An 18,745-nucleotide genomic window follows, 5' to 3' on the forward strand; every position below is an offset into this window, starting at 1 on the left:
TGGAACGGCGCTCATGTACCCACTGTAATAATGCTTCTTCTAGGTCTTCATCGAATGGCTTTCGTCCGCCTCCTTCAAGCCGCTTTCTCTTGCTGCTAGTATCTTCCAATTTGCTTTTCTTTTGTCGCCATTCTCTTACTCTCTTGCGGTCGACACCAAACTTTGCTGCGGCTTTTCGGTTACTGTTACACTCTTCGGCAAATTGAACAGCCTTAAGTTTAAATTCGTTAGAATAAGAAGAGTTCTTCAATCCTGCGTGCGATGTAGATGCTAGAGTTATACTTTCGTCCATGATGTCAAAGGTAAGCATGCTGTAATGCGAGAAGGCCGGAAAAGACCTCCCATGAGAAGATCACATTGTATCACGTGCTACCAAACACGTGTGTGACATTCATCTGCTGTTTACAACATGGCGCGTTCAAGCTATACCTTTACTTGGCAAATGGTTTACGAAATAGAATTTGCGTCTGTGATAAGAGGACACCATGTTTATAAAGCTGAATGGTCACCACAGCTTGGAGAACGGCTAGTGTGTCGGAAAGACGATCGAAAGGAGGCTAAAGAGCACGATGAATATGCGATTGGAACATTTATTCAAGACAGTGGCAAGCTGGTTGGACATGCGCCCATTGAACTTTCCTTCCTCGTGTTTACATTTTTACGAGCTCATGAGGATAATGCGGTGGAGGTAAAAGTAACTGGAAAAAAAACTTGAAAACGGCCTAGTTGTTCCAGGAACTTTTAAAGCAGTAACACGAAGCCGGCGACTGGGAGCAAAGTTTAACGAGGAACTTGATAAAGTAAAGCTCCTATGTGCCCACATGGATATTGAAATCAAGCAAATGAGAAGCAAACCTCTGAAGAACATTGATTTTGAGTTCTAACGAATGTCCGTTACCGATGTAAAAAATTAAAAATACTGTGTATCGAACTGAGTACCGAAGTTCATCTTTTATCGGGGGAAGGGTGGGGGGCGCTTATTGGAAGGGGGGCGCTTATTTCAAAATTTGAGCCCTAGGGGGGCGCTAATTCGAAGCGGGGCGCTTATTGGAAGCTGGGCGCTTATTCGAGCATTTACGGTAAAAGGTATTTAAAAGACAAATAAAAATCAAAAAATTTTTCGTTAGACAAACTATCGTGTATGCCAAAATTAAGAATTTAAAACTATGAAATTGTGTCATTTGAGAAGTAATTTTCAAATGACACATCTTCTGCTTGTCAACTCACTAAAATAAAATACAAAGAAATATGGACAAATTTAATAATTTTATGTTGAAGAAATTCTCGTGCTTGTTATTGATCTACGAGGCACGTTCACCTGTACCTAAACGGCAGAACATTAAAGTTCTTTCAAATTCTTTTATTTTCATTTCTATTTTTTACTTCCAAACATTGTTTTAAATTAATGAATATTATGCGTTTCTTTCTTAGTATATCAGCAATTGCTGCTTTGTGGTTGCTTATTCTCTCCAGAAAAATTCTATCAACAATTATTAACAATAAAAATTACGTTTGTATGTTTAAAAATTCTCTTATACATTACATCGTATACCGATCTTATGTAATCACTTTATTACATAGAAAATTTTTTATATTTTAAGAAAAAATGGACTAATTATAAGAAAACTTTTCTTAAGAAACATTAAGATCTTTTTTCTTAATATAAGAACTGCTTTTCCTATGTATGTTTCTTATTTTGAGGCATTTTTCTTAATTAAAGTCAAAAATTTTTAAATTTTTTTCAAAATAAGATGTGTTAGTTATAATATTTGGATTGGGGCACTGAAAAATATTCATAAATGTGACATTGCATGCCTAATTATATTTATATGCTGTAATGACGTAGGTAATTCCTTATTTAATATGCATGTGTAATGTATATAAGAACCTGTACTTATGTAAGTTTGGGCATTAAATACAAGACTTATTACATGGTGGTAGCGATTAGGAAGAGTAGGTTCTTATCGAATGGCAGAAGGATTTTCTAGGCCAACACGACTCTCGTTTGAAGGCAACTTTGCTGAGAATTGGCGTCGCTTCAAACAGAACTATGAAATATACATTGTTGCTGCAGGACATAGTCGGAAATCAAAGAAAGAAAAGTCATGCATCCTCTTAAATCTAGCTGGTGAAGATGCGGTTGAAAAATGTAATTCTTTTACCTACAACGAAGAGGAAGACAAAGACGATCCAGAAATTCTAGTAAAGAAATTTGAAGAAATTTGTATGCCGCTTAAGAATTTATCATTCGAAAGACATTTATTTCATACAAGGAAGCAAAGTCCGTCAGAGTCGATTAGTTCCTTTGTTACAGATTTGAAAAACATTGCTCGAAAGTGCGAGTTTGGTGACCTCGAGAGCGAACTTATTAAAGATCGTATTGTGTGTGGGATTAACAGTGATGCAGTAAGAAAGATTCTCCTTCGCGAAACAAGTTTAACTTTAGACAAGGCTCTAAACATATGCAGTGCAAACGAATTGTCGGAACAACAAGTAAAAGATCTTACTAATTATCAAGATGTCGATGAACTGAAGGCTAGGAAAAATTTAAAAACCTCAAAAGGAAGTTACACAAACTTAAGTTAAACAAAAGAAGATAAACATCGAGGACAAAGATTCGTATTAAAGAACATTTGCAGAAACTGTGGAGGAAAACATCTTCCAAAGCAATGCCCAGCTTTTGGAAAAATTTGTCACAAATGTCATAAGAAAAACCACTTTGCTCGGGTGTGTCTAACGTCTACCCAAAAGTCACAAAGAACAGTTCATGAAGTTAGTGATGAAGAAGTGTTTATTGGTGCTGTTAATGCAATCACACCTACGCAAGAACGCACAAGCTCGAAAGTCGACAATCGAATGAATATTGAAGCTGTAGAAAAAAGCAATGGCGAGTGGTATTCTGAACTCAAATTTGGCAGACATTTGGTGAACGTGAAGGTGGACACAGGCGCGAAATGTAATGTGCTTTCTAAAAAATTGTTCGACAAAGTCGCAGAAGCTGAGCAACAAGTTACCAAAACAAATACAAAGCTAATGTCGTATAATGGAGATTCAGTTCAAACCTTGGGACAAGCAGTGATGACGTGTTCTTACAAAGACAAACGATACAATCTTCTTTTCTATATAGTGACACACGATGTAAAGCCTATTCTTGTTTTACCTGATTTCGCGTTTGGGTATGGTGAAAAGAATTCTAGATGTCAAACCTATTTTCACTAGCGACGATATTCTCAATGAATATGCAGATCTCTTCGATGGCAAACTAGGATGTTTACCCATTAAACATCATATCAGTGTCAATCCAAATGTAAAACCTACAATTCATCCTCCTCGACGCGTTCCAGTAGCTATGAGAACGAAAATTAAAGAATAGTTAGAACGAATGCAACAGATGGGTGTCATTGATCCTGTAGAAAAACCAACGGAATGGGTTTCGTCAATGGTAACAGTGAAAAAACCAAACAAGTTACGAATATGTATTGATCTTAGACATCTTAATGAAGCCATTCAGCGAGAACATTACCCTCTCTTAACAATAGAAGAAGTCGTATCAAGACTACCTGGAGCTAAAATTTTCTCCGTATTCGATGCAGCCTCTGGATTTTGGCAGATACCTCTAGATGAAGATTCCAGTTATCTCACAACATTCAATACGCCTTTTGGCAGATACAAATTCAATCGTCTCCCATTTGGTATATCCTCAGCACCTGAAGTGTTCCAAAAAGCCATGCACCAGCTCTTTGACAGAATAGACGGTTGTGAAATTATAATGGATGATATCTTAGTATGGGGAACAACAGAGAAAGAGCATGATGAAAGAATTATCAATGTGCTGAATAGAACTCGTGAAATCAATCTCAAATAAAAGAAAGAAAAAACAAAAGTTAAAGTAACAAATGTAGATTACATGGGACACAAAATAACGTCAGATGGTCTTCAATCCGATCCTGAAAAGATTAAAGCAATATTAAACATGCCAACTCCTAAGGATAAGAACGATCTTCAAAGATTTCTTGTAATGGTTCAATATTTGGCCAAGTTTATTCCTTATCTTTCAGAAATGGCAAGTCCCCTCAGAGATATGTTAAAGAAGGAAAATGATTGGTGCTGGTTAGATCAACATCAAATAGTGTGACAGAATCAAGAAATCCTGTGGAGAGCATCCTGTATTGTATTTCTACGATGCATCAAAAGATGCGACATTGTCCGTAGATGTAAGTATGTCAGGTTTAGGAGCAGTTTATCTTCAAAATGGCAAACCAGTTGCTTATGCATCGAGAGCTTTAACTGAATGCCAAAAGAAATATGCCCAAATTGAAAAAGAGTTACTTGCAATTGTATTTGGATGTGAAAATTTTCATGATTACATCTATGGCAGAGATGTCAATGTTGAAACAGATCATAAGCCCTTAGAGCAGATTTTCAAGAAGCCCCTTCATCAATCTCCATTGAGACTCCAGAAAATGTTGCTAAAACTTCAAAAGTACAGTTTAAAAGTCTCGTTTAAGAAAGGAGCAGAACTTTATCTCGCGGATCAATTAAATCGAGCGTATATCCAAGAAGAATCAGATGATCACTTAGAAGATTTTGAGATAAATGTTGTCTTGCCAGTAAGTGAAGAGAAAAATGAACCAAATGAAGGAAGAGACAAGGAAAGATAAAGTAATGAAAATGCTACGACAGTACGTAGAAAATGGATGGCCAGATCTACGCAGTAAAGTCGATTTGGATGTTTTGAATTACTGGGACTTTAAAGAGACTCTTTCAGTACAAGATGACCTACTGTTTAAAGGAGATCGAGTAATAATTCCTGAGTCATTAAGAACTGATATGTTGAAAGCTATACATCAAGGACATTTTGGATCTGAATCATTCAAACGTAGGGCTCAAGAGTGTTTATATTGGCCAAAGATGAGCTTAGAAATAGAAGCGGAAGTTAGAAAGTGTGAAATCTGCAATGCCCATAAGAGTCATCAACAAAAGGAGCCTCTACAATCACATATTGTACCACATCGACCGTGGAGTAAAGTTGGAGCAGACCTGTTTGAATTGAATGGTAGAAGCAATCTTCTTATGGTAGATTACTACAGTGGATTCTTTGAAATTGATTACTTGTTAAATACAACATCAAAGACAGTTATCACAAAGATGAAATCTCAAATTGTGAGATACGGAATTTTTGAAGATCTTATAACAGATAATGGTCCACAATTCAGGAGTAAAGAATTTCGTGCATTCTCGTTACAGTATGGATTTAAACATACAACAAGTTCACCTGGATATCCAAAAAGTAATGGCATGTCAGAACGTGCTGTACAGACAGCAAAAGCAATCATAAAGAAAGCAAAATATGATAACACCGATCCTTATTTAGGACTCCTTACTTATAGAAATACACCTAGAGATGAAATTGTTGGCAGTCCAGCTCAACGACTAATGGACGAAGAACTAGGACATTACTAACAATATCAGAGAAGTTACTTGAATTTCAACCATTAAACCCTGTTAATGTTCAAGAAAAATTGGAAATGTATCACAAGAAACAAAGAGAGTTTTATGATCGCAATGCAAAAACACTTCCACCATTAAAAGAAGGAGTTAAGGTACGTATAAAAACAGAAAAAGGCTTCCAAAAGAAAGGAATCGTGGAAAAATCGTTACTTGAACCAAGATCTTATTTGGTTACGTCTGATGGTACCCACTATAGAAGGAATAGAAATCATTTATTAAAGTTTAACGAAGAATTGAGAAGTCAAAATACAGATAAGTCTTATAGTGAGAACAATAGATCTTATAAAAATTGTAATGAAAGTACTAACAACAGTAATATAAGAACTCGGTATGGACGCCTAATCAAAAAACCTAATAGATATTCTTATTAGATAAAAATAAGTTAAAAAAAACATTTATAGTGTGAAATTATTTAAAAAGACCGAAGAAAAAGAGATGTGCCTAATTATATTTATATGCTGTAATGACGTAGGTAATTCCTTATTTAATATGCATGTGTAATGTATATAAGAACCTGTACTTATGTAAGTTTGCGCATTAAATACAAGACTTATTACAATAAAGGAAAGAAAAACAGACTTAAATTTTGACTTAAATGGCTTTGATACAACAGGTCCAGCTTATGAAAAAAAATATATTACTACTTAAAATTTAAAGTTAACTTATCAAGTTCCGTTTTCATGTTTCTTCTACAAGCCATCTTTTGATGTTTTATCTTATATTTCCAGTATATTGCATTCCTTATTATATCTTTCACAGCTCTGAAATGAAATAATATAAAAGAATGATGGAAAATGATAGTAAATATATTATTCACGGGCTTGTCAAGTAAATTCAAAGCCCCATGTTTATTTTATCAAGGAGAAATTCTTTCTTTTGTTTGATTTAAGTTTTACTTAGGTTTTGCTATCGAGCAACTTTTGCTGTTTATGCGCAGTATCAAAACAACCAACGCTATAAGACGGTTTTTTGTTTTACGTAGCTAAAAACGTATGTGCTCATGGTTTGTATTTGAAGAGTAAACACACATAACTTTTTCAAATTTTATTTCGTTTTTGGGTTCAGTTACTGTGTAATAATAGATTTCTAAAGAAATTAATAATGATAATTTTTCAAGCGCGTGGATGGAAAGCTGCAGGTTGACTATGCTACTGCGTGTAATGTGACATAGGTGTCACTCTTTATCATGCATAACTCTAATAATAGGATAACAATTTGCTAAGTCACGTTTTTCCCACACAGTGCTTGTTCAAAATCGACGTCCTTAATATCAACAATCTCACGGCCGTAGCTAGAACGTCAAATATGGGGGTGGGGTGTTTATTCCGTTTTGCTCGACAGACTTCTTTTGAATGTGATTTGGCTTTCTAAAGAAACTAATCAGGCCCTACTGAATGTACAGCCTCCCAGAAAGCCCTCTAGCTACGTATGATACTAAAAACTCTTACCACCAGTGGCGTAGCCAGCCCGCAAGTTAGCTTATGCTATGTAAACTTTACATCATCATTATTTATTTTTTTAGAAGACTATTATTTTTACTGTGAGTAAACACAAAAAATTAGCATCGCAGGACCAAATTTTTGGCTCGATACGCCACTGATTGCCAATTAATATGTGTTTCTCACACAACACTTGTTTAACGCATAATAGATCTCATAAACTTGCATGGCATGTATGCATTTCATTACTGATGAGGCTCTTATCCTTAATTGACAGCTAATACTTTGACCAACTCAAAAATTATTACATTTTACCCTTCCGTTTTCTCTGCCATTTAATCAAGATAAGATAAATAGCATGTTCAAAGTTCCTTAAGCATCTTGAGGAGCAGTCTAGAAACTCTATATAAAGCTTGGCAAACTGAATTGCCTCGTTTTTGAATTGCCTCTTTTTGTAAAAGGATACAGAATTGAGAAATCCTGTAATTTGTGTTTATTGTGGGTATAACGCTATTTAATGGCTACCATGTATCATATGGTGATTTGAAACAGTTATTGTCTAGTTATTTCTGCTTTTGAATTTTTTACAATTGATTTCTTAATCTTAAGCTAACAGTTCAATTTTCTTTTTCAAAATACTTAGATGAAAAAATTTGTAATTACCAGATACCAAAATTGTTGAGGATGATTTCAGTGAAGAATGCCTCACAATGTTAAATGAGTAGAGTCCATTAACGTTGTTTTATTGATTTAGTCGTGGAAAATCTAAAAATTCAAACTTTTGGAGTGGTAGTTGATTGACTAATGACATCATATAGTTAAGTGATATTTATCTTAAGCTAATAGAAGATAGCTCGATAAGAATTGGATCAGAGAACTTTCTCGCTGAATTTTAGAATAGCTCAGTTTTAATAAAGGCTAAAATCACGCAGACGCGTTTGCTGATCGTTCGTTTGATTGCTCGTTTGTTTATTTTTCTCAATGCTTCTTATCAAGAAATGTTTTCTATGTCCCCTTAAACTTACAGTTATCGATCACAGTGTTATGTGGAATTGCTCTACCAGATCGCTTATCTGGTTTATTTAGAGTCACATTTTTACTTATATGTTTGCCAAAAACGATTAGAACTTCTCTAGCTATCGAAAATTCCCTTTAGTCATCTAGACCAATGTGTGTATGTTCAACATAAAAAATTTCTGCTTTGCAAGCTGCCACTGCCTCTTTCATTATTGAAATTTGTTCATGACACCTAATCTATATTTATTAGTTTATTTGTAGCTTTGTTATGTCAAGTCTTTCCAAAATAAGGACTGCGTAACGCTGTGTCATTGGCCCACATTATGCCACTTATTCTCGAGTAATTGAAAGTTTATTCTTTTTTTGCTATAAGTAGACCTGTATCGCCATACAAATTCAATTAATCAAAGATTAATGGAATATTAAATTTAAATATTTTATTAAAAATATATTTTATAAAAGCGAGCATTGTTTACCCTTGCATGTATGAAATATGTAAGTTGTTTATTTGACTATTAGCGTTTTTTAAATATAGCGTCTTTCCAAATTGCCCTCATGGGTAACGCTGCGTGGATAGCATTTATTGGACCGCTTGTTTTAAAATATTTAATAATTTATTTCTTCTGCTTGTATAAATAGACCTAAACTGCAAGATAAATTCCATTATTAAATCTTGTCGACTGAGAAGAATTTTGGAGTACTAATTATCTTTTGCTGATGAAAACTATGAGACCTTCTTCAAAAGCTGTAATTTTTGTCTTGCTGATTTGCGCATTTTATTCCTGCTTGGCCAAACCAAAGTGGTTCTTGCTGAATGATGCTGTTATGAATGAAGCAATGGAAAGAAAAATTGATAAGATGCAAAAGGTTGCTGAAGAAGAGTCAAAAACGAAAAAGTGCATTGAGTGTCCATTTTCAAATGCCATTTTTTGCAAGGACGAAAAGTACTGTAAACAGTAATACATCCTATTTACAGACTGAACTTTTCCCTAGAGTAAATGAATGCCCTTAATGACAAAAAAATGTTTGCTAAATAACTTATTAGTTATTATGTATTCACCATAAACTAGAAATAAAAGAAATATTGACATGTTATACTTCTGTGTGTTTTAAAGACGTTTTCTGGTTGACATATCGAATAAAAGACTTTCGTCTTTGATGGTAAAACAAAAAAATTTCTCCAGTGTCTGTCACTTGCATCTGCTTTATAATGTTAAGCTATTACTGTTAAGCAAGAGCTTGGGTCGTATAAATCAGGCAATCAGCCAAAAGCAACACAGCAAATCTACATACATGCATACAGTTTTGTTCTGTTGAGTTATGAAGAAAATTTACAATACACTGTAGATATGCACTTGGGTCTATTGCTTTAAAGTCAATATTTTGAGTAATTTTTACATGTCTGAGGCAACCTGCTAAAATTGATTGTATGAAAGATATAAAGTCGAACTCAATAATTTTTGACTCGTTTTATCCAGCAACAGATATTTATATTTTGCATTAAGTTGTAAAAAACACTGCAGTTTCTGAAGATAAATTGTCCTCTCTTAAATTGTCCATGTCATCGACATATAGGATAATATTGCCAAAGAAAACTAGCACGAACAGCTGATTTCTCTGCGGGAAAAGTAAACGTTAGTTTCAGAAACAGAAGTTTCCTCAGCAGGTAATCTAAGTCTTAGAAAAAAATTCTTATTTCGGTATGACTTTAGGCTGAAAACTAATTTAGAATAATAAACACTACTTGTTCTAATGTTCTAACAATATGTCATGCTAAATTTCTCAATTAGGTTTACCTTTCTTCTCCTTTATACTGACCGACATATGCAAATTTATTTTTCGATAGTATAAAACTTCAGTGAAGAGTCAGGCAATACACATGACCATTACCAAACTGTTGTATGTTTTTACTCAGAAGAAAATTAACAGAAAATATATTATTCAGAAAAAGGATAAGGATAGCTGTACACAAAAGTGTAAGTCGCAAATATGTGAGCCACAATTGCCTTGTAATACTGTTTATCAAGATACAATATCTTCCTCTGAGTATAATAGGCTACATGTCAAAAAGATGGCCATTTGTTTTTCTGAACTCAAAAAATATTGATAGGACTATAAAGATAGCTGAAAGATCTGCCTATCTCATTTTAATATAGGCATGGTTGTTATAGGGATAAGTAAAGAGTTGAAACGACGGTTAATTTTACATTAAAAACCGTTTTGTTAATCTGTTTGCTGAATTTCTCTCAAAATAAAATTTCTCTTTTGTTATTTCCTTAAAGTATTATATGTAGATGTCTAAAAGGGGTAGATCGAAGTGCTAATGAAGCTGCAATGCAAAAACGTTAACTATAACCTCATATTTTAAGGCCACTCATGATTGTACTGGTAATACCAATAAAATCACAGGTAATATCTCTTCCAACGTGCCAACCTACAGCAACGTCACTTCCACAATAGAACCAATTAAACAGTCCTGATGATGATCGTTAAACTGCTGTTGATATCTTCTCTTAATATCTCTTCTGAGCGAGCACCATTGTAACTGGTTCATGATCCTTTTATGGGAGAACAAGAACACAGCAGTCTTATTGATGCAGTAAATACAAAACTACTGCATTGATAAAGTAACATTAAAATATTTAAAAAGGGAATCAAACAATAGATACGAGAAAACGAAAAGAATTTATCGTACACCAGATTGTCAAGAACTTTAGAGATTCCTTCCAGTTCTTAACAAATACCATGTAGCACTTGCAGACAGGATAAATGCTTATGACCTACTTGACCACAGAATTAGTTTCTTAGCAACCTTAAACAGTGAAAGTTTATCACAAAACTGTAAAACTTTATCGAGGCATATCCGGATGATTTTTCGGTTGGGGAGGAGTTGTATTTGGAAATTTGGAAAATTTCAGATTTCTTTGACAGCTGCATTCTTTGCTCACAAAGAACAAGGAATAAAGTAAGGCTCTTGGGGACAATGATTTCTGTACGAGTTGGACTCTTGAATGCTTTTCCTAATGTGGAAGTGTTCTTCGCATTTACATTTACCAACTTTTACGAACTTAAAAAGGACGTTAGCCGTAAGTAATCATCATCAAATTAATAAAGGATAGCGAAGGTATTTTTGTACTATTTGGCCGGCCTTCTTTCCAAGTAGTTAGTAACTTTTAGAATGAAAAATCCTGACCTAACTATTACAAAGCATTCATGTCATTGAAATACAATTAAGCCTGTGAAGTCAGCTTTAGACAACTAGACTGCAAAACGGAACAATTTTCAATCTCTATGTTAGGTAATATTTGCTATTTAAACTTGCATTTTTAATGGATTCCTAGTAAGTTATAGCTATTAAAAGGACAGATTACTTCACAGAGAAATACGATCATATCGTACTTTTTTGGTTGTAGAACAGGCAACTAAATATCATTGTTTCAATTTCTGCATGGTTTGGAAACGCATAAAAAATATTGTTTTGTTTAGGCTTCAGCAGTTTTGACTGGATAACTGGGCAGCTACTTTGATGAACAACTCCGAATAGTCATTTAAGGGTTTATGGGTATTGTTAAGCCAAGGTTTTCAAGCTATACATTAATTTACTTCGATTTGTTTGTTGCAGTTATCATGTTTCTTAGCTTTATGCTTGGCATATTATTTGCATATTTTCAATCAATCAGCAAACATATGTTTGAAGATATGAAGACATTCATTTCGTCGAGCTAATCTATCAAATATTTTGGGGAGTTCTGGATGATACGATCTTTGCAACGACTGCCTTATGAAATATCAAACTGCCGGCTCCAAAAGATATAAGATAAATTTTAATGAGCCTGTAAAATGTGAACTTGCTTCAAACATCTATTGTATGAATGAAGTTTTATATTTCTGCTAACAATAATGTTTGTTTTTTTGCAATATATCATTTCAAATTAAAATTCCCTATATCAATTTGTAAAACAACAGCATATACATTACAAAACGTTTTCTTCAGTTATTTGCATCCAAATTATACTTTGTTGAAGACAAAATATTACCTAAAGTCATTAACTTAACGTATGTTTTTAATTAGTGCATAACGCTTAAAAGGTCTGCCATTTTACAAACGGACATAATTACATTTAGTGATAACAAAGGCAAAGTTAATTAAAAGTAAATGTTTGTGATAAACATTTAAAACAAAGGCACGCCATTTTTTATTTTCAGTCTTAAAGGAAATTTGCGGAAGATGATTTCTTTGTCAGGAGGAAAAACTTACATATAAATTCAAAGTTGTATCACTAAACTATACAACTACAACGGTAAAGTGTTATTATTGCCGTCCTATATTATATATATATATTTTTTAGCTACAATGCTTCATATAATTAGCCTGTTGTCTGCCAGCTGTTGATACTTTGCTTTATAGACATAAATGATAGTTTTACCCTAACATATGCATAAATTGGATATGTTTCTTTCTCGTCCATCAAGTTTAAAAAATATCACGTTACTTCAGTGTACTAAGCAAAGAAATTAAACAGAATATAAAATTTATAAATACTGCGGTGCCCTTCTACTCAAGCATGCATAATTCTTCAGCTTGAACAGAACAAACAATTGAATAACTTTTACTCAAAGAAAAACTTAGGACAACACAAAGTGACAAAGAAAAAATGGCCAGCGGTAAAAAAGAGCCATGTCTAAAATTTGTAAAAATTTTGTCACACCAACATTCAAATGCTTCAAAATATTGAATGTGTTATTAAAATCTGATATTTTAGCCAACAAAGGTTTCAATTTTGCTAGCAACCCAAAATGCTTTAAAAATCTCAAAAAGAGCATCATACATATTGGAAACATTTTCCTGAGTATAGTGTTACTAAACAATGCTTCGTTGAACACAAAATATTACGTAAAAGTCATAAAGTTTGCCTATGCTTCCAAATATGGTAATGACTCTTATAACGTTTGTCTTTTCTCTAACGGATAGAAATTAAGTTAAATTTTAACAACAACAAAGTTAAGTAATAGTAAATATTTGTGATATAAATTTAAAAGAAATCCAAGCCATGTTTCAATTTTGTTTTTATAAAAATGTACGATAAACGACTTCTTTGGCTGGAAGAAGAACATAAATATACAAATTTAACGTTCTATCAGTGAATCATGTTTATAAGCAATTTGCGCTTACATTACAATTCACTAATATGGCATATTATAATTATTTTTAAACTATCTGTCACGCTCATTGGCTACATTACTTTGTATAGTTAGCCCAGCTGTGTCGGCTGTTCACGCATATTTTGACTTTTTTAACCTAAATGAAAGCTTCAAACAAACGTATAGGCATAAGATATATAACACATTTTTCTTCTCATTCTTAAAGCTCAAATATATAAAGATATATATCAACTACACACGTCAAATTTCATATATACTTAAATGGAAGCAGATAAATATATATTTTTAAGGGAAAACATTAAGAGTCTTCCAAAATGGTGTCTTTTTACCAAAGCATTCCTTATTTCTTTGAACTCAAACAAAACAAAAATTGCATAACACTCATTCAAATAGAATATATTAAAAGACATTAATTAAAAAGCAGAAAAACGTTGAGCTATAAAGTGTCTCGTTTCTAAAATTTGCCGAAAATAATTGGTTGCACTAACTGTCAAATCGCTTCTTGGTAAGCACAATATCATATTTTAAAAACACAAGCCTCATAAAAAAGATCAGACAAATTGTTGATTTTAAAATAAGAAGTCATGTGAAAAATGTATATAAACATGTATAATCTTTTAAAATATTCTTTAATCGTCAATTACAATTTACGCATTATTGTCGACAGAGCAAAACGATGATAGTAAAAATAGAGCTACAGTATTTTAATAAGGCAATGGCGAAACTGAAAAGGATTTGAGGTTAACAATCATAATAGAGATCACATTTCCTTTAAATTTCATGTGAAATAATAAATATGAATTTTACAAATCATACAAGAACGCATAATGAATTTATTCAAGTATATATAGTTTTAACAATAATTTAAAACGTTTCGGTAAGAATAACACATAACTGTTCTACACCGAATATTTTCTCAGCTGTCTTTAGTTCATTAGCGCTTCTATTTGCTCAAGTCCTTCAAAAGAAAAACTACTCTTACTAAGTGGTGACGCTAAGTTCTTAGCACACCCTACGTCATTTTGTTTTAAAGTATCGATTATTTCTTACTGTTGATAGTATAAATAGACCCGAGCTGCACCATAAACGGAATTGTCAACGCTCGTCATATAAGTAGATAAATTGGCGTCTGGAAACACGAAGAACACGTTTCTCTTCTTTTGGTTGAAAATATGAAAGTTATTTCAAAAAGTGTCACACTTTTGCTTTTGTTTTCTGTATTTTCGTCTTGCTGTGGCAAACCAAAGTGGTTGTGGATGGATGATGAATTTGTGGAAGAAAAAAACATGTCCGAAATGGAAAAGAAAGAGCAAGACACTAAAGATCTTCTTCAGGCAAGAGGATGTATCTATTCAGACTCTCGTGCATGCATGTACTGAAACTTACTCAAGTAAAACTATGACCAAAACAATTCTTAAATGATCTAAATTCTGTATGAAAACTCATTAAAATAAAATAACAAGATCGAATTAATGAAGGTTTCTTAATATGGTAATGACTCTTATAACTTTTGTTTTTTTTTCTAACGGATAGAAATTAAGTTAAATTTTAACAACAACAAAGTTAAGTAAAAGTAAAAATTTGTGATACAAATTTAATAGAAAGCCATGTTTCAATTTTGTTTTAATAAAAATGTACGATAAACGACTTCTTAGGCTGGAAGAAGAACATACCGATGCAAATTTAACGTTTTGTCACTGAACCATTTTATAAGCAACTTGCGTTTACATTGAACTGCACTAATATAGCATATTATAATTATTGTTAAACTATCTGTCACGCTCATTGGCTACATTACTTTGTATAGTTAGCCCAGCTGTGTCGGCTGTTCACGCTTATAGTTTGACTTTTTTAACTTAAATGAAAGCTTTAAACAAACGTATAGGCATAAGATATGTATCACATTTTTCTTCTCATTCTTAAAGTTCAAAAATATAAAGATATACATCAACTACACACTTCAAGCTTCATATATACTTATTGCAATCAGATAAATATAATTTTTTAAGGGAAAACATTAAGAGTCTTTCAAGATGGTGTCTTTTTACCAAAGCATTCCTTATTTCTTTGAACTCAAACAAAACAAAAATTGCATAACACCCACCTAAATAGAATATATTAAAAGACATTAATGAAAAAGCAGAAAAACGCTGAGCTATAAAGTATCTCGTTTCTAAAATTCGCCGAAAATAATTGGTTGCACTAACTGTCAAATCATTTCTTGGTAAGCACAATATCATATTTTAAAAACACAAGCCTCATAAACAAGATCAGACAAAGTGTGATTTTAAAATAAAAACTTATGTGAAAAATGTATAGGAACATGTATAATCTTTTGCAATACATTGATGCCGTTCAGCATAAACAACTTGTTTATATGTTTTGTGGTGGAAATGGTGGGGCTGTGAAATGGAATGCATGAAAATATTTTCTCAAACCATCCCAGACTCTCTTCTGATTCTCTAATTCTTTTCTGTGTGTTTTCATCTTGCTGGGTAAAACCAAATTGGTCGAGGGTTGATGATGAATTTGTAGAAGAAGAAAACAGAAGCAATGAGAACTAGTAGCTACTGCGGATTGGTTGTATTTATGAAGTGGATAAGTAACCACACAAGCGCAATTCGATTGCCAAGTTTTAAAAGTTAAAAGCAAGTAAAGTCGGTGGATTCTTTTCATTTCGTAGGAAGTTTATTTTCAATAATACTTTTGACTATTCTGACTTTACCCTATTTTTGGTTGTAAGTTGGCATTTTTCGAAAATATGAGTTGTATGAATTGCAAAACTCTATGCATGAAGCTATTTTCGACGCAATAACGAATGTAAACAAACTTTAACTTACTACAACTATATGACAAATATAACTTGTATACATATGTGTCATTTTATTTAACTTGAAGGCTACTCTCTGCCAAAATTTGCTGCCAGCAATCAAACTAGTCCAAGTCTTTCCACGCGCGGCTAAAAAAGTTCATTTACGACAATAAACACAATAAATGTTTGCTAACAAGACATACATGTGTTTCCTGCGTGGGTCACACGATTGTTCACGAGCCCTGATCTATATACTTCTGAACAACAACAAAGTACGAAGAACAAAGGCATCTCGTTGTAAGATCCGTACTATAACGGAAATTGAGGATAGGGTGGTTATTTAATTGTGCTCGACTGATTTCATATGAAAGTGAAGATAAACATCCCAAATTAACGTTCTAGCATCTTTTTTCTCATTTTATGAACTACCAAACCCGCCATTCATACACTATTGAGTAGAGTTTTCAAAAAATTAAGGGAATGTTTGAAAAGAAAAGCCAATTTTTGAAGTTATCAGTTCGACTAAAACATGTTGTCTCAAACAACAATAATTGGTAAACCAGAGCGCTTTACAATTGAATGGCAAGAAAAATTCAGCAAAACTTTGAGCTCATAGTATTCTTGTGGATTCTTTAAACTGGATTAAATATAGCAAGTGCCAAGCGTCACTTTCAGCAAAATGATGCGCTTTGATTAACTCATAAACGTTTTTGGCGACAAACATTTCCCCGTAGCTAATTGATAGGCGTTCCAAACATTTGCAGTAACAGTGTAAGCAAACTCGTGAAGAAAAATGAAAAAAAACAAAGAACCATGTTCTTGACTTGACATTCAGCCATGTTTGTGGTATGATACAAAAGAATATTTTATCAGCGCTATTGTCGGCACCAGCCGGCGTGTGCGATCAAAACTTTTTGATAAATCGCAAGAGAATGGTTGCAAGTCAAGAATACGAATGTGAGACGAAGGAAAACACTAGGAAAGTGTTTTAAATTATTCAGACAACACAATTTATGACGATGTATTTTTTATTGACGAAAACTAAAGAAGCGAAAGCCATCCCCTATACAAAAAAGCAAGGATGAAAAGGAAAGGAAATCTTGTTTCAAATTAAGTTATGCCGCATAATAAAATTAAATTTATTCGCGTCTCTTTTTCCGAGTCTTTAATGAAAAATCTCGGGCCTCTGTTATTTTCACAGATCGAGAACGTTCTCGTAAAGACCTCACGCTCGGTTATTAAGAGCTTATAATACATTTATCAAAAAGTCAAAATTACGTATTTAAGATACTCTTGTACATATTATCAGAACAGATTTTAAGATAACTTTCACTCATATTTCTACTAGTTACGATTAAATTCCTCATTTTAATCCGTATATTATGATCGAAGTTTTGTTATTCAATTCTCAACAAATCAAATTGAATTATTCATTTTATTTACAACATTGTCGTCTTACAAGAATTACCTGTGTGCATATTACCTTTAGAAATTGGAACGCATTTAAACAATGATTTAAGAGAGTTACGATAATTCGTAAGCCTAAGTGCGTATAAGATTGGATTGAGAGCAAAATTCAACAAGGCAACTGGTTCATAATGCTCTGCAAAGTGTCTAGCATAGCTGCTCTGTATTTTCCCTAATCTCTCGATGAATTCCACTTGTTTGGCGACAAAATATGGAAAGGCAGTTACAAATAAAACTATATTCAGAATGACGATTGTCTTTGCAATTTCAATGTGTTTACTGTTCTGTTGTTGTCCATTCATATTTGCATTTCGTCGACTTAGCATTACTTCCTTTATGATAAAACACTTCATGATAATTTGGAGGAAAACAGCAAATTCTAAGACGGCATATTCGGTTATATAGATATGCATCACCTGATCGAACGAAATATCGAAAATTTCATGTGAAATTTCTCCTAAAGCAAGGCAACCAGCCACAAACCATATTGTAACGCACAATATGGTAATTTTCTTAGTAGATAATATCTGTCGACTGTGCATAGGATGTTTGGCAGTGGTGTATGTCTGCCATGTAAGTGATGTCAAAAGAAAAAATGATCCTGCCGCTCCAAGCATCCACAAGTAAAAACAGGAAAACATTATTTCATTTGGCACTGTGATTTTAAAGGCAAATCCCAAACCAAGAATTAAGAACTTTGAAAGAGAAGCAATAAAATCGGCTATGGCTAAATTAAAAATGGTTATCCATGGTCCACGTCTTATAATAAGCAGAGGATCCAAAACAATAACAACGATAAGAAGACTGTTGCTAAGAACGCCAATCACGGACACTGCCATTGATGTGTATGTTGCCGCCTGACATCCTTTATCACATAACATCCCCTATGATAAAATGTTCAATTATCTAAGCAAAACTTATATATTAATAACAACATTTTAAAGGAAAATGCTCGTCTTTGAATATAGATTTATGAACTAGAAGTTACTATCACAAGGGGAATTTCTGCCCAGTCCCCCTTGTCGGCAAAATATTGCACGGTACATTCGCACCCCTTAGAACACCTCTTCGTATACAGCAATCAAGGTGCTTTCATACGTACGTTATGATTAGGTGATTTTAATGATAGAAAAATAATTTTAACTTTTTACATTGAGTTTGCTAGATATATTTCGCCATGTTTAGAGCTTTCTTTCTATTTTAAGGCCAGCTCACACGTTCCGATTTGTCGGATCCGATTGTTTTGGTTCCGTCTTCGATTGCTTGGTCAGACAGTCCAAAAATTTTGATGATTTTTATATTCATTTAGATACTTATAGTCGTTTATAACAGCCGT

The 18,745-nt window shown here is 33.2% G+C and overlaps 2 protein-coding genes across 2 annotated transcripts; one reads left to right on the forward strand and one right to left on the reverse strand.

The window, feature by feature from the left end:
- The first annotated feature begins 4,671 nt into the window (after positions 1–4,671).
- On the forward strand, positions 4,672–5,463 carry LOC124455849 (uncharacterized protein K02A2.6-like). Its single transcript, XM_047006467.1, has one exon. It carries the CDS (start codon positions 4,672–4,674, stop codon positions 5,461–5,463), a length of 792 nt encoding a protein of 263 aa, XP_046862423.1.
- Positions 5,464–16,952: 11,489 nt separating this feature from the next.
- LOC124455649 (type-1 angiotensin II receptor A-like) lies at positions 16,953–18,282 on the reverse strand. Its single transcript, XM_047006293.1, has one exon. It carries the CDS (start codon positions 18,246–18,248, stop codon positions 17,382–17,384), a length of 867 nt encoding a protein of 288 aa, XP_046862249.1. The 5' UTR covers positions 18,249–18,282; the 3' UTR covers positions 16,953–17,381.
- Between the last annotated feature and the right edge of the window lie 463 nt (positions 18,283–18,745).

Source organism: Xenia sp. Carnegie-2017, unplaced genomic scaffold (genome assembly GCF_021976095.1).
Source record: "Xenia sp. Carnegie-2017 unplaced genomic scaffold, XeniaSp_v1 HiC_scaffold_4, whole genome shotgun sequence".
In the NCBI taxonomy this organism is placed as follows: Eukaryota; Metazoa; Cnidaria; class Anthozoa; order Malacalcyonacea; family Xeniidae; genus Xenia; species Xenia sp. Carnegie-2017.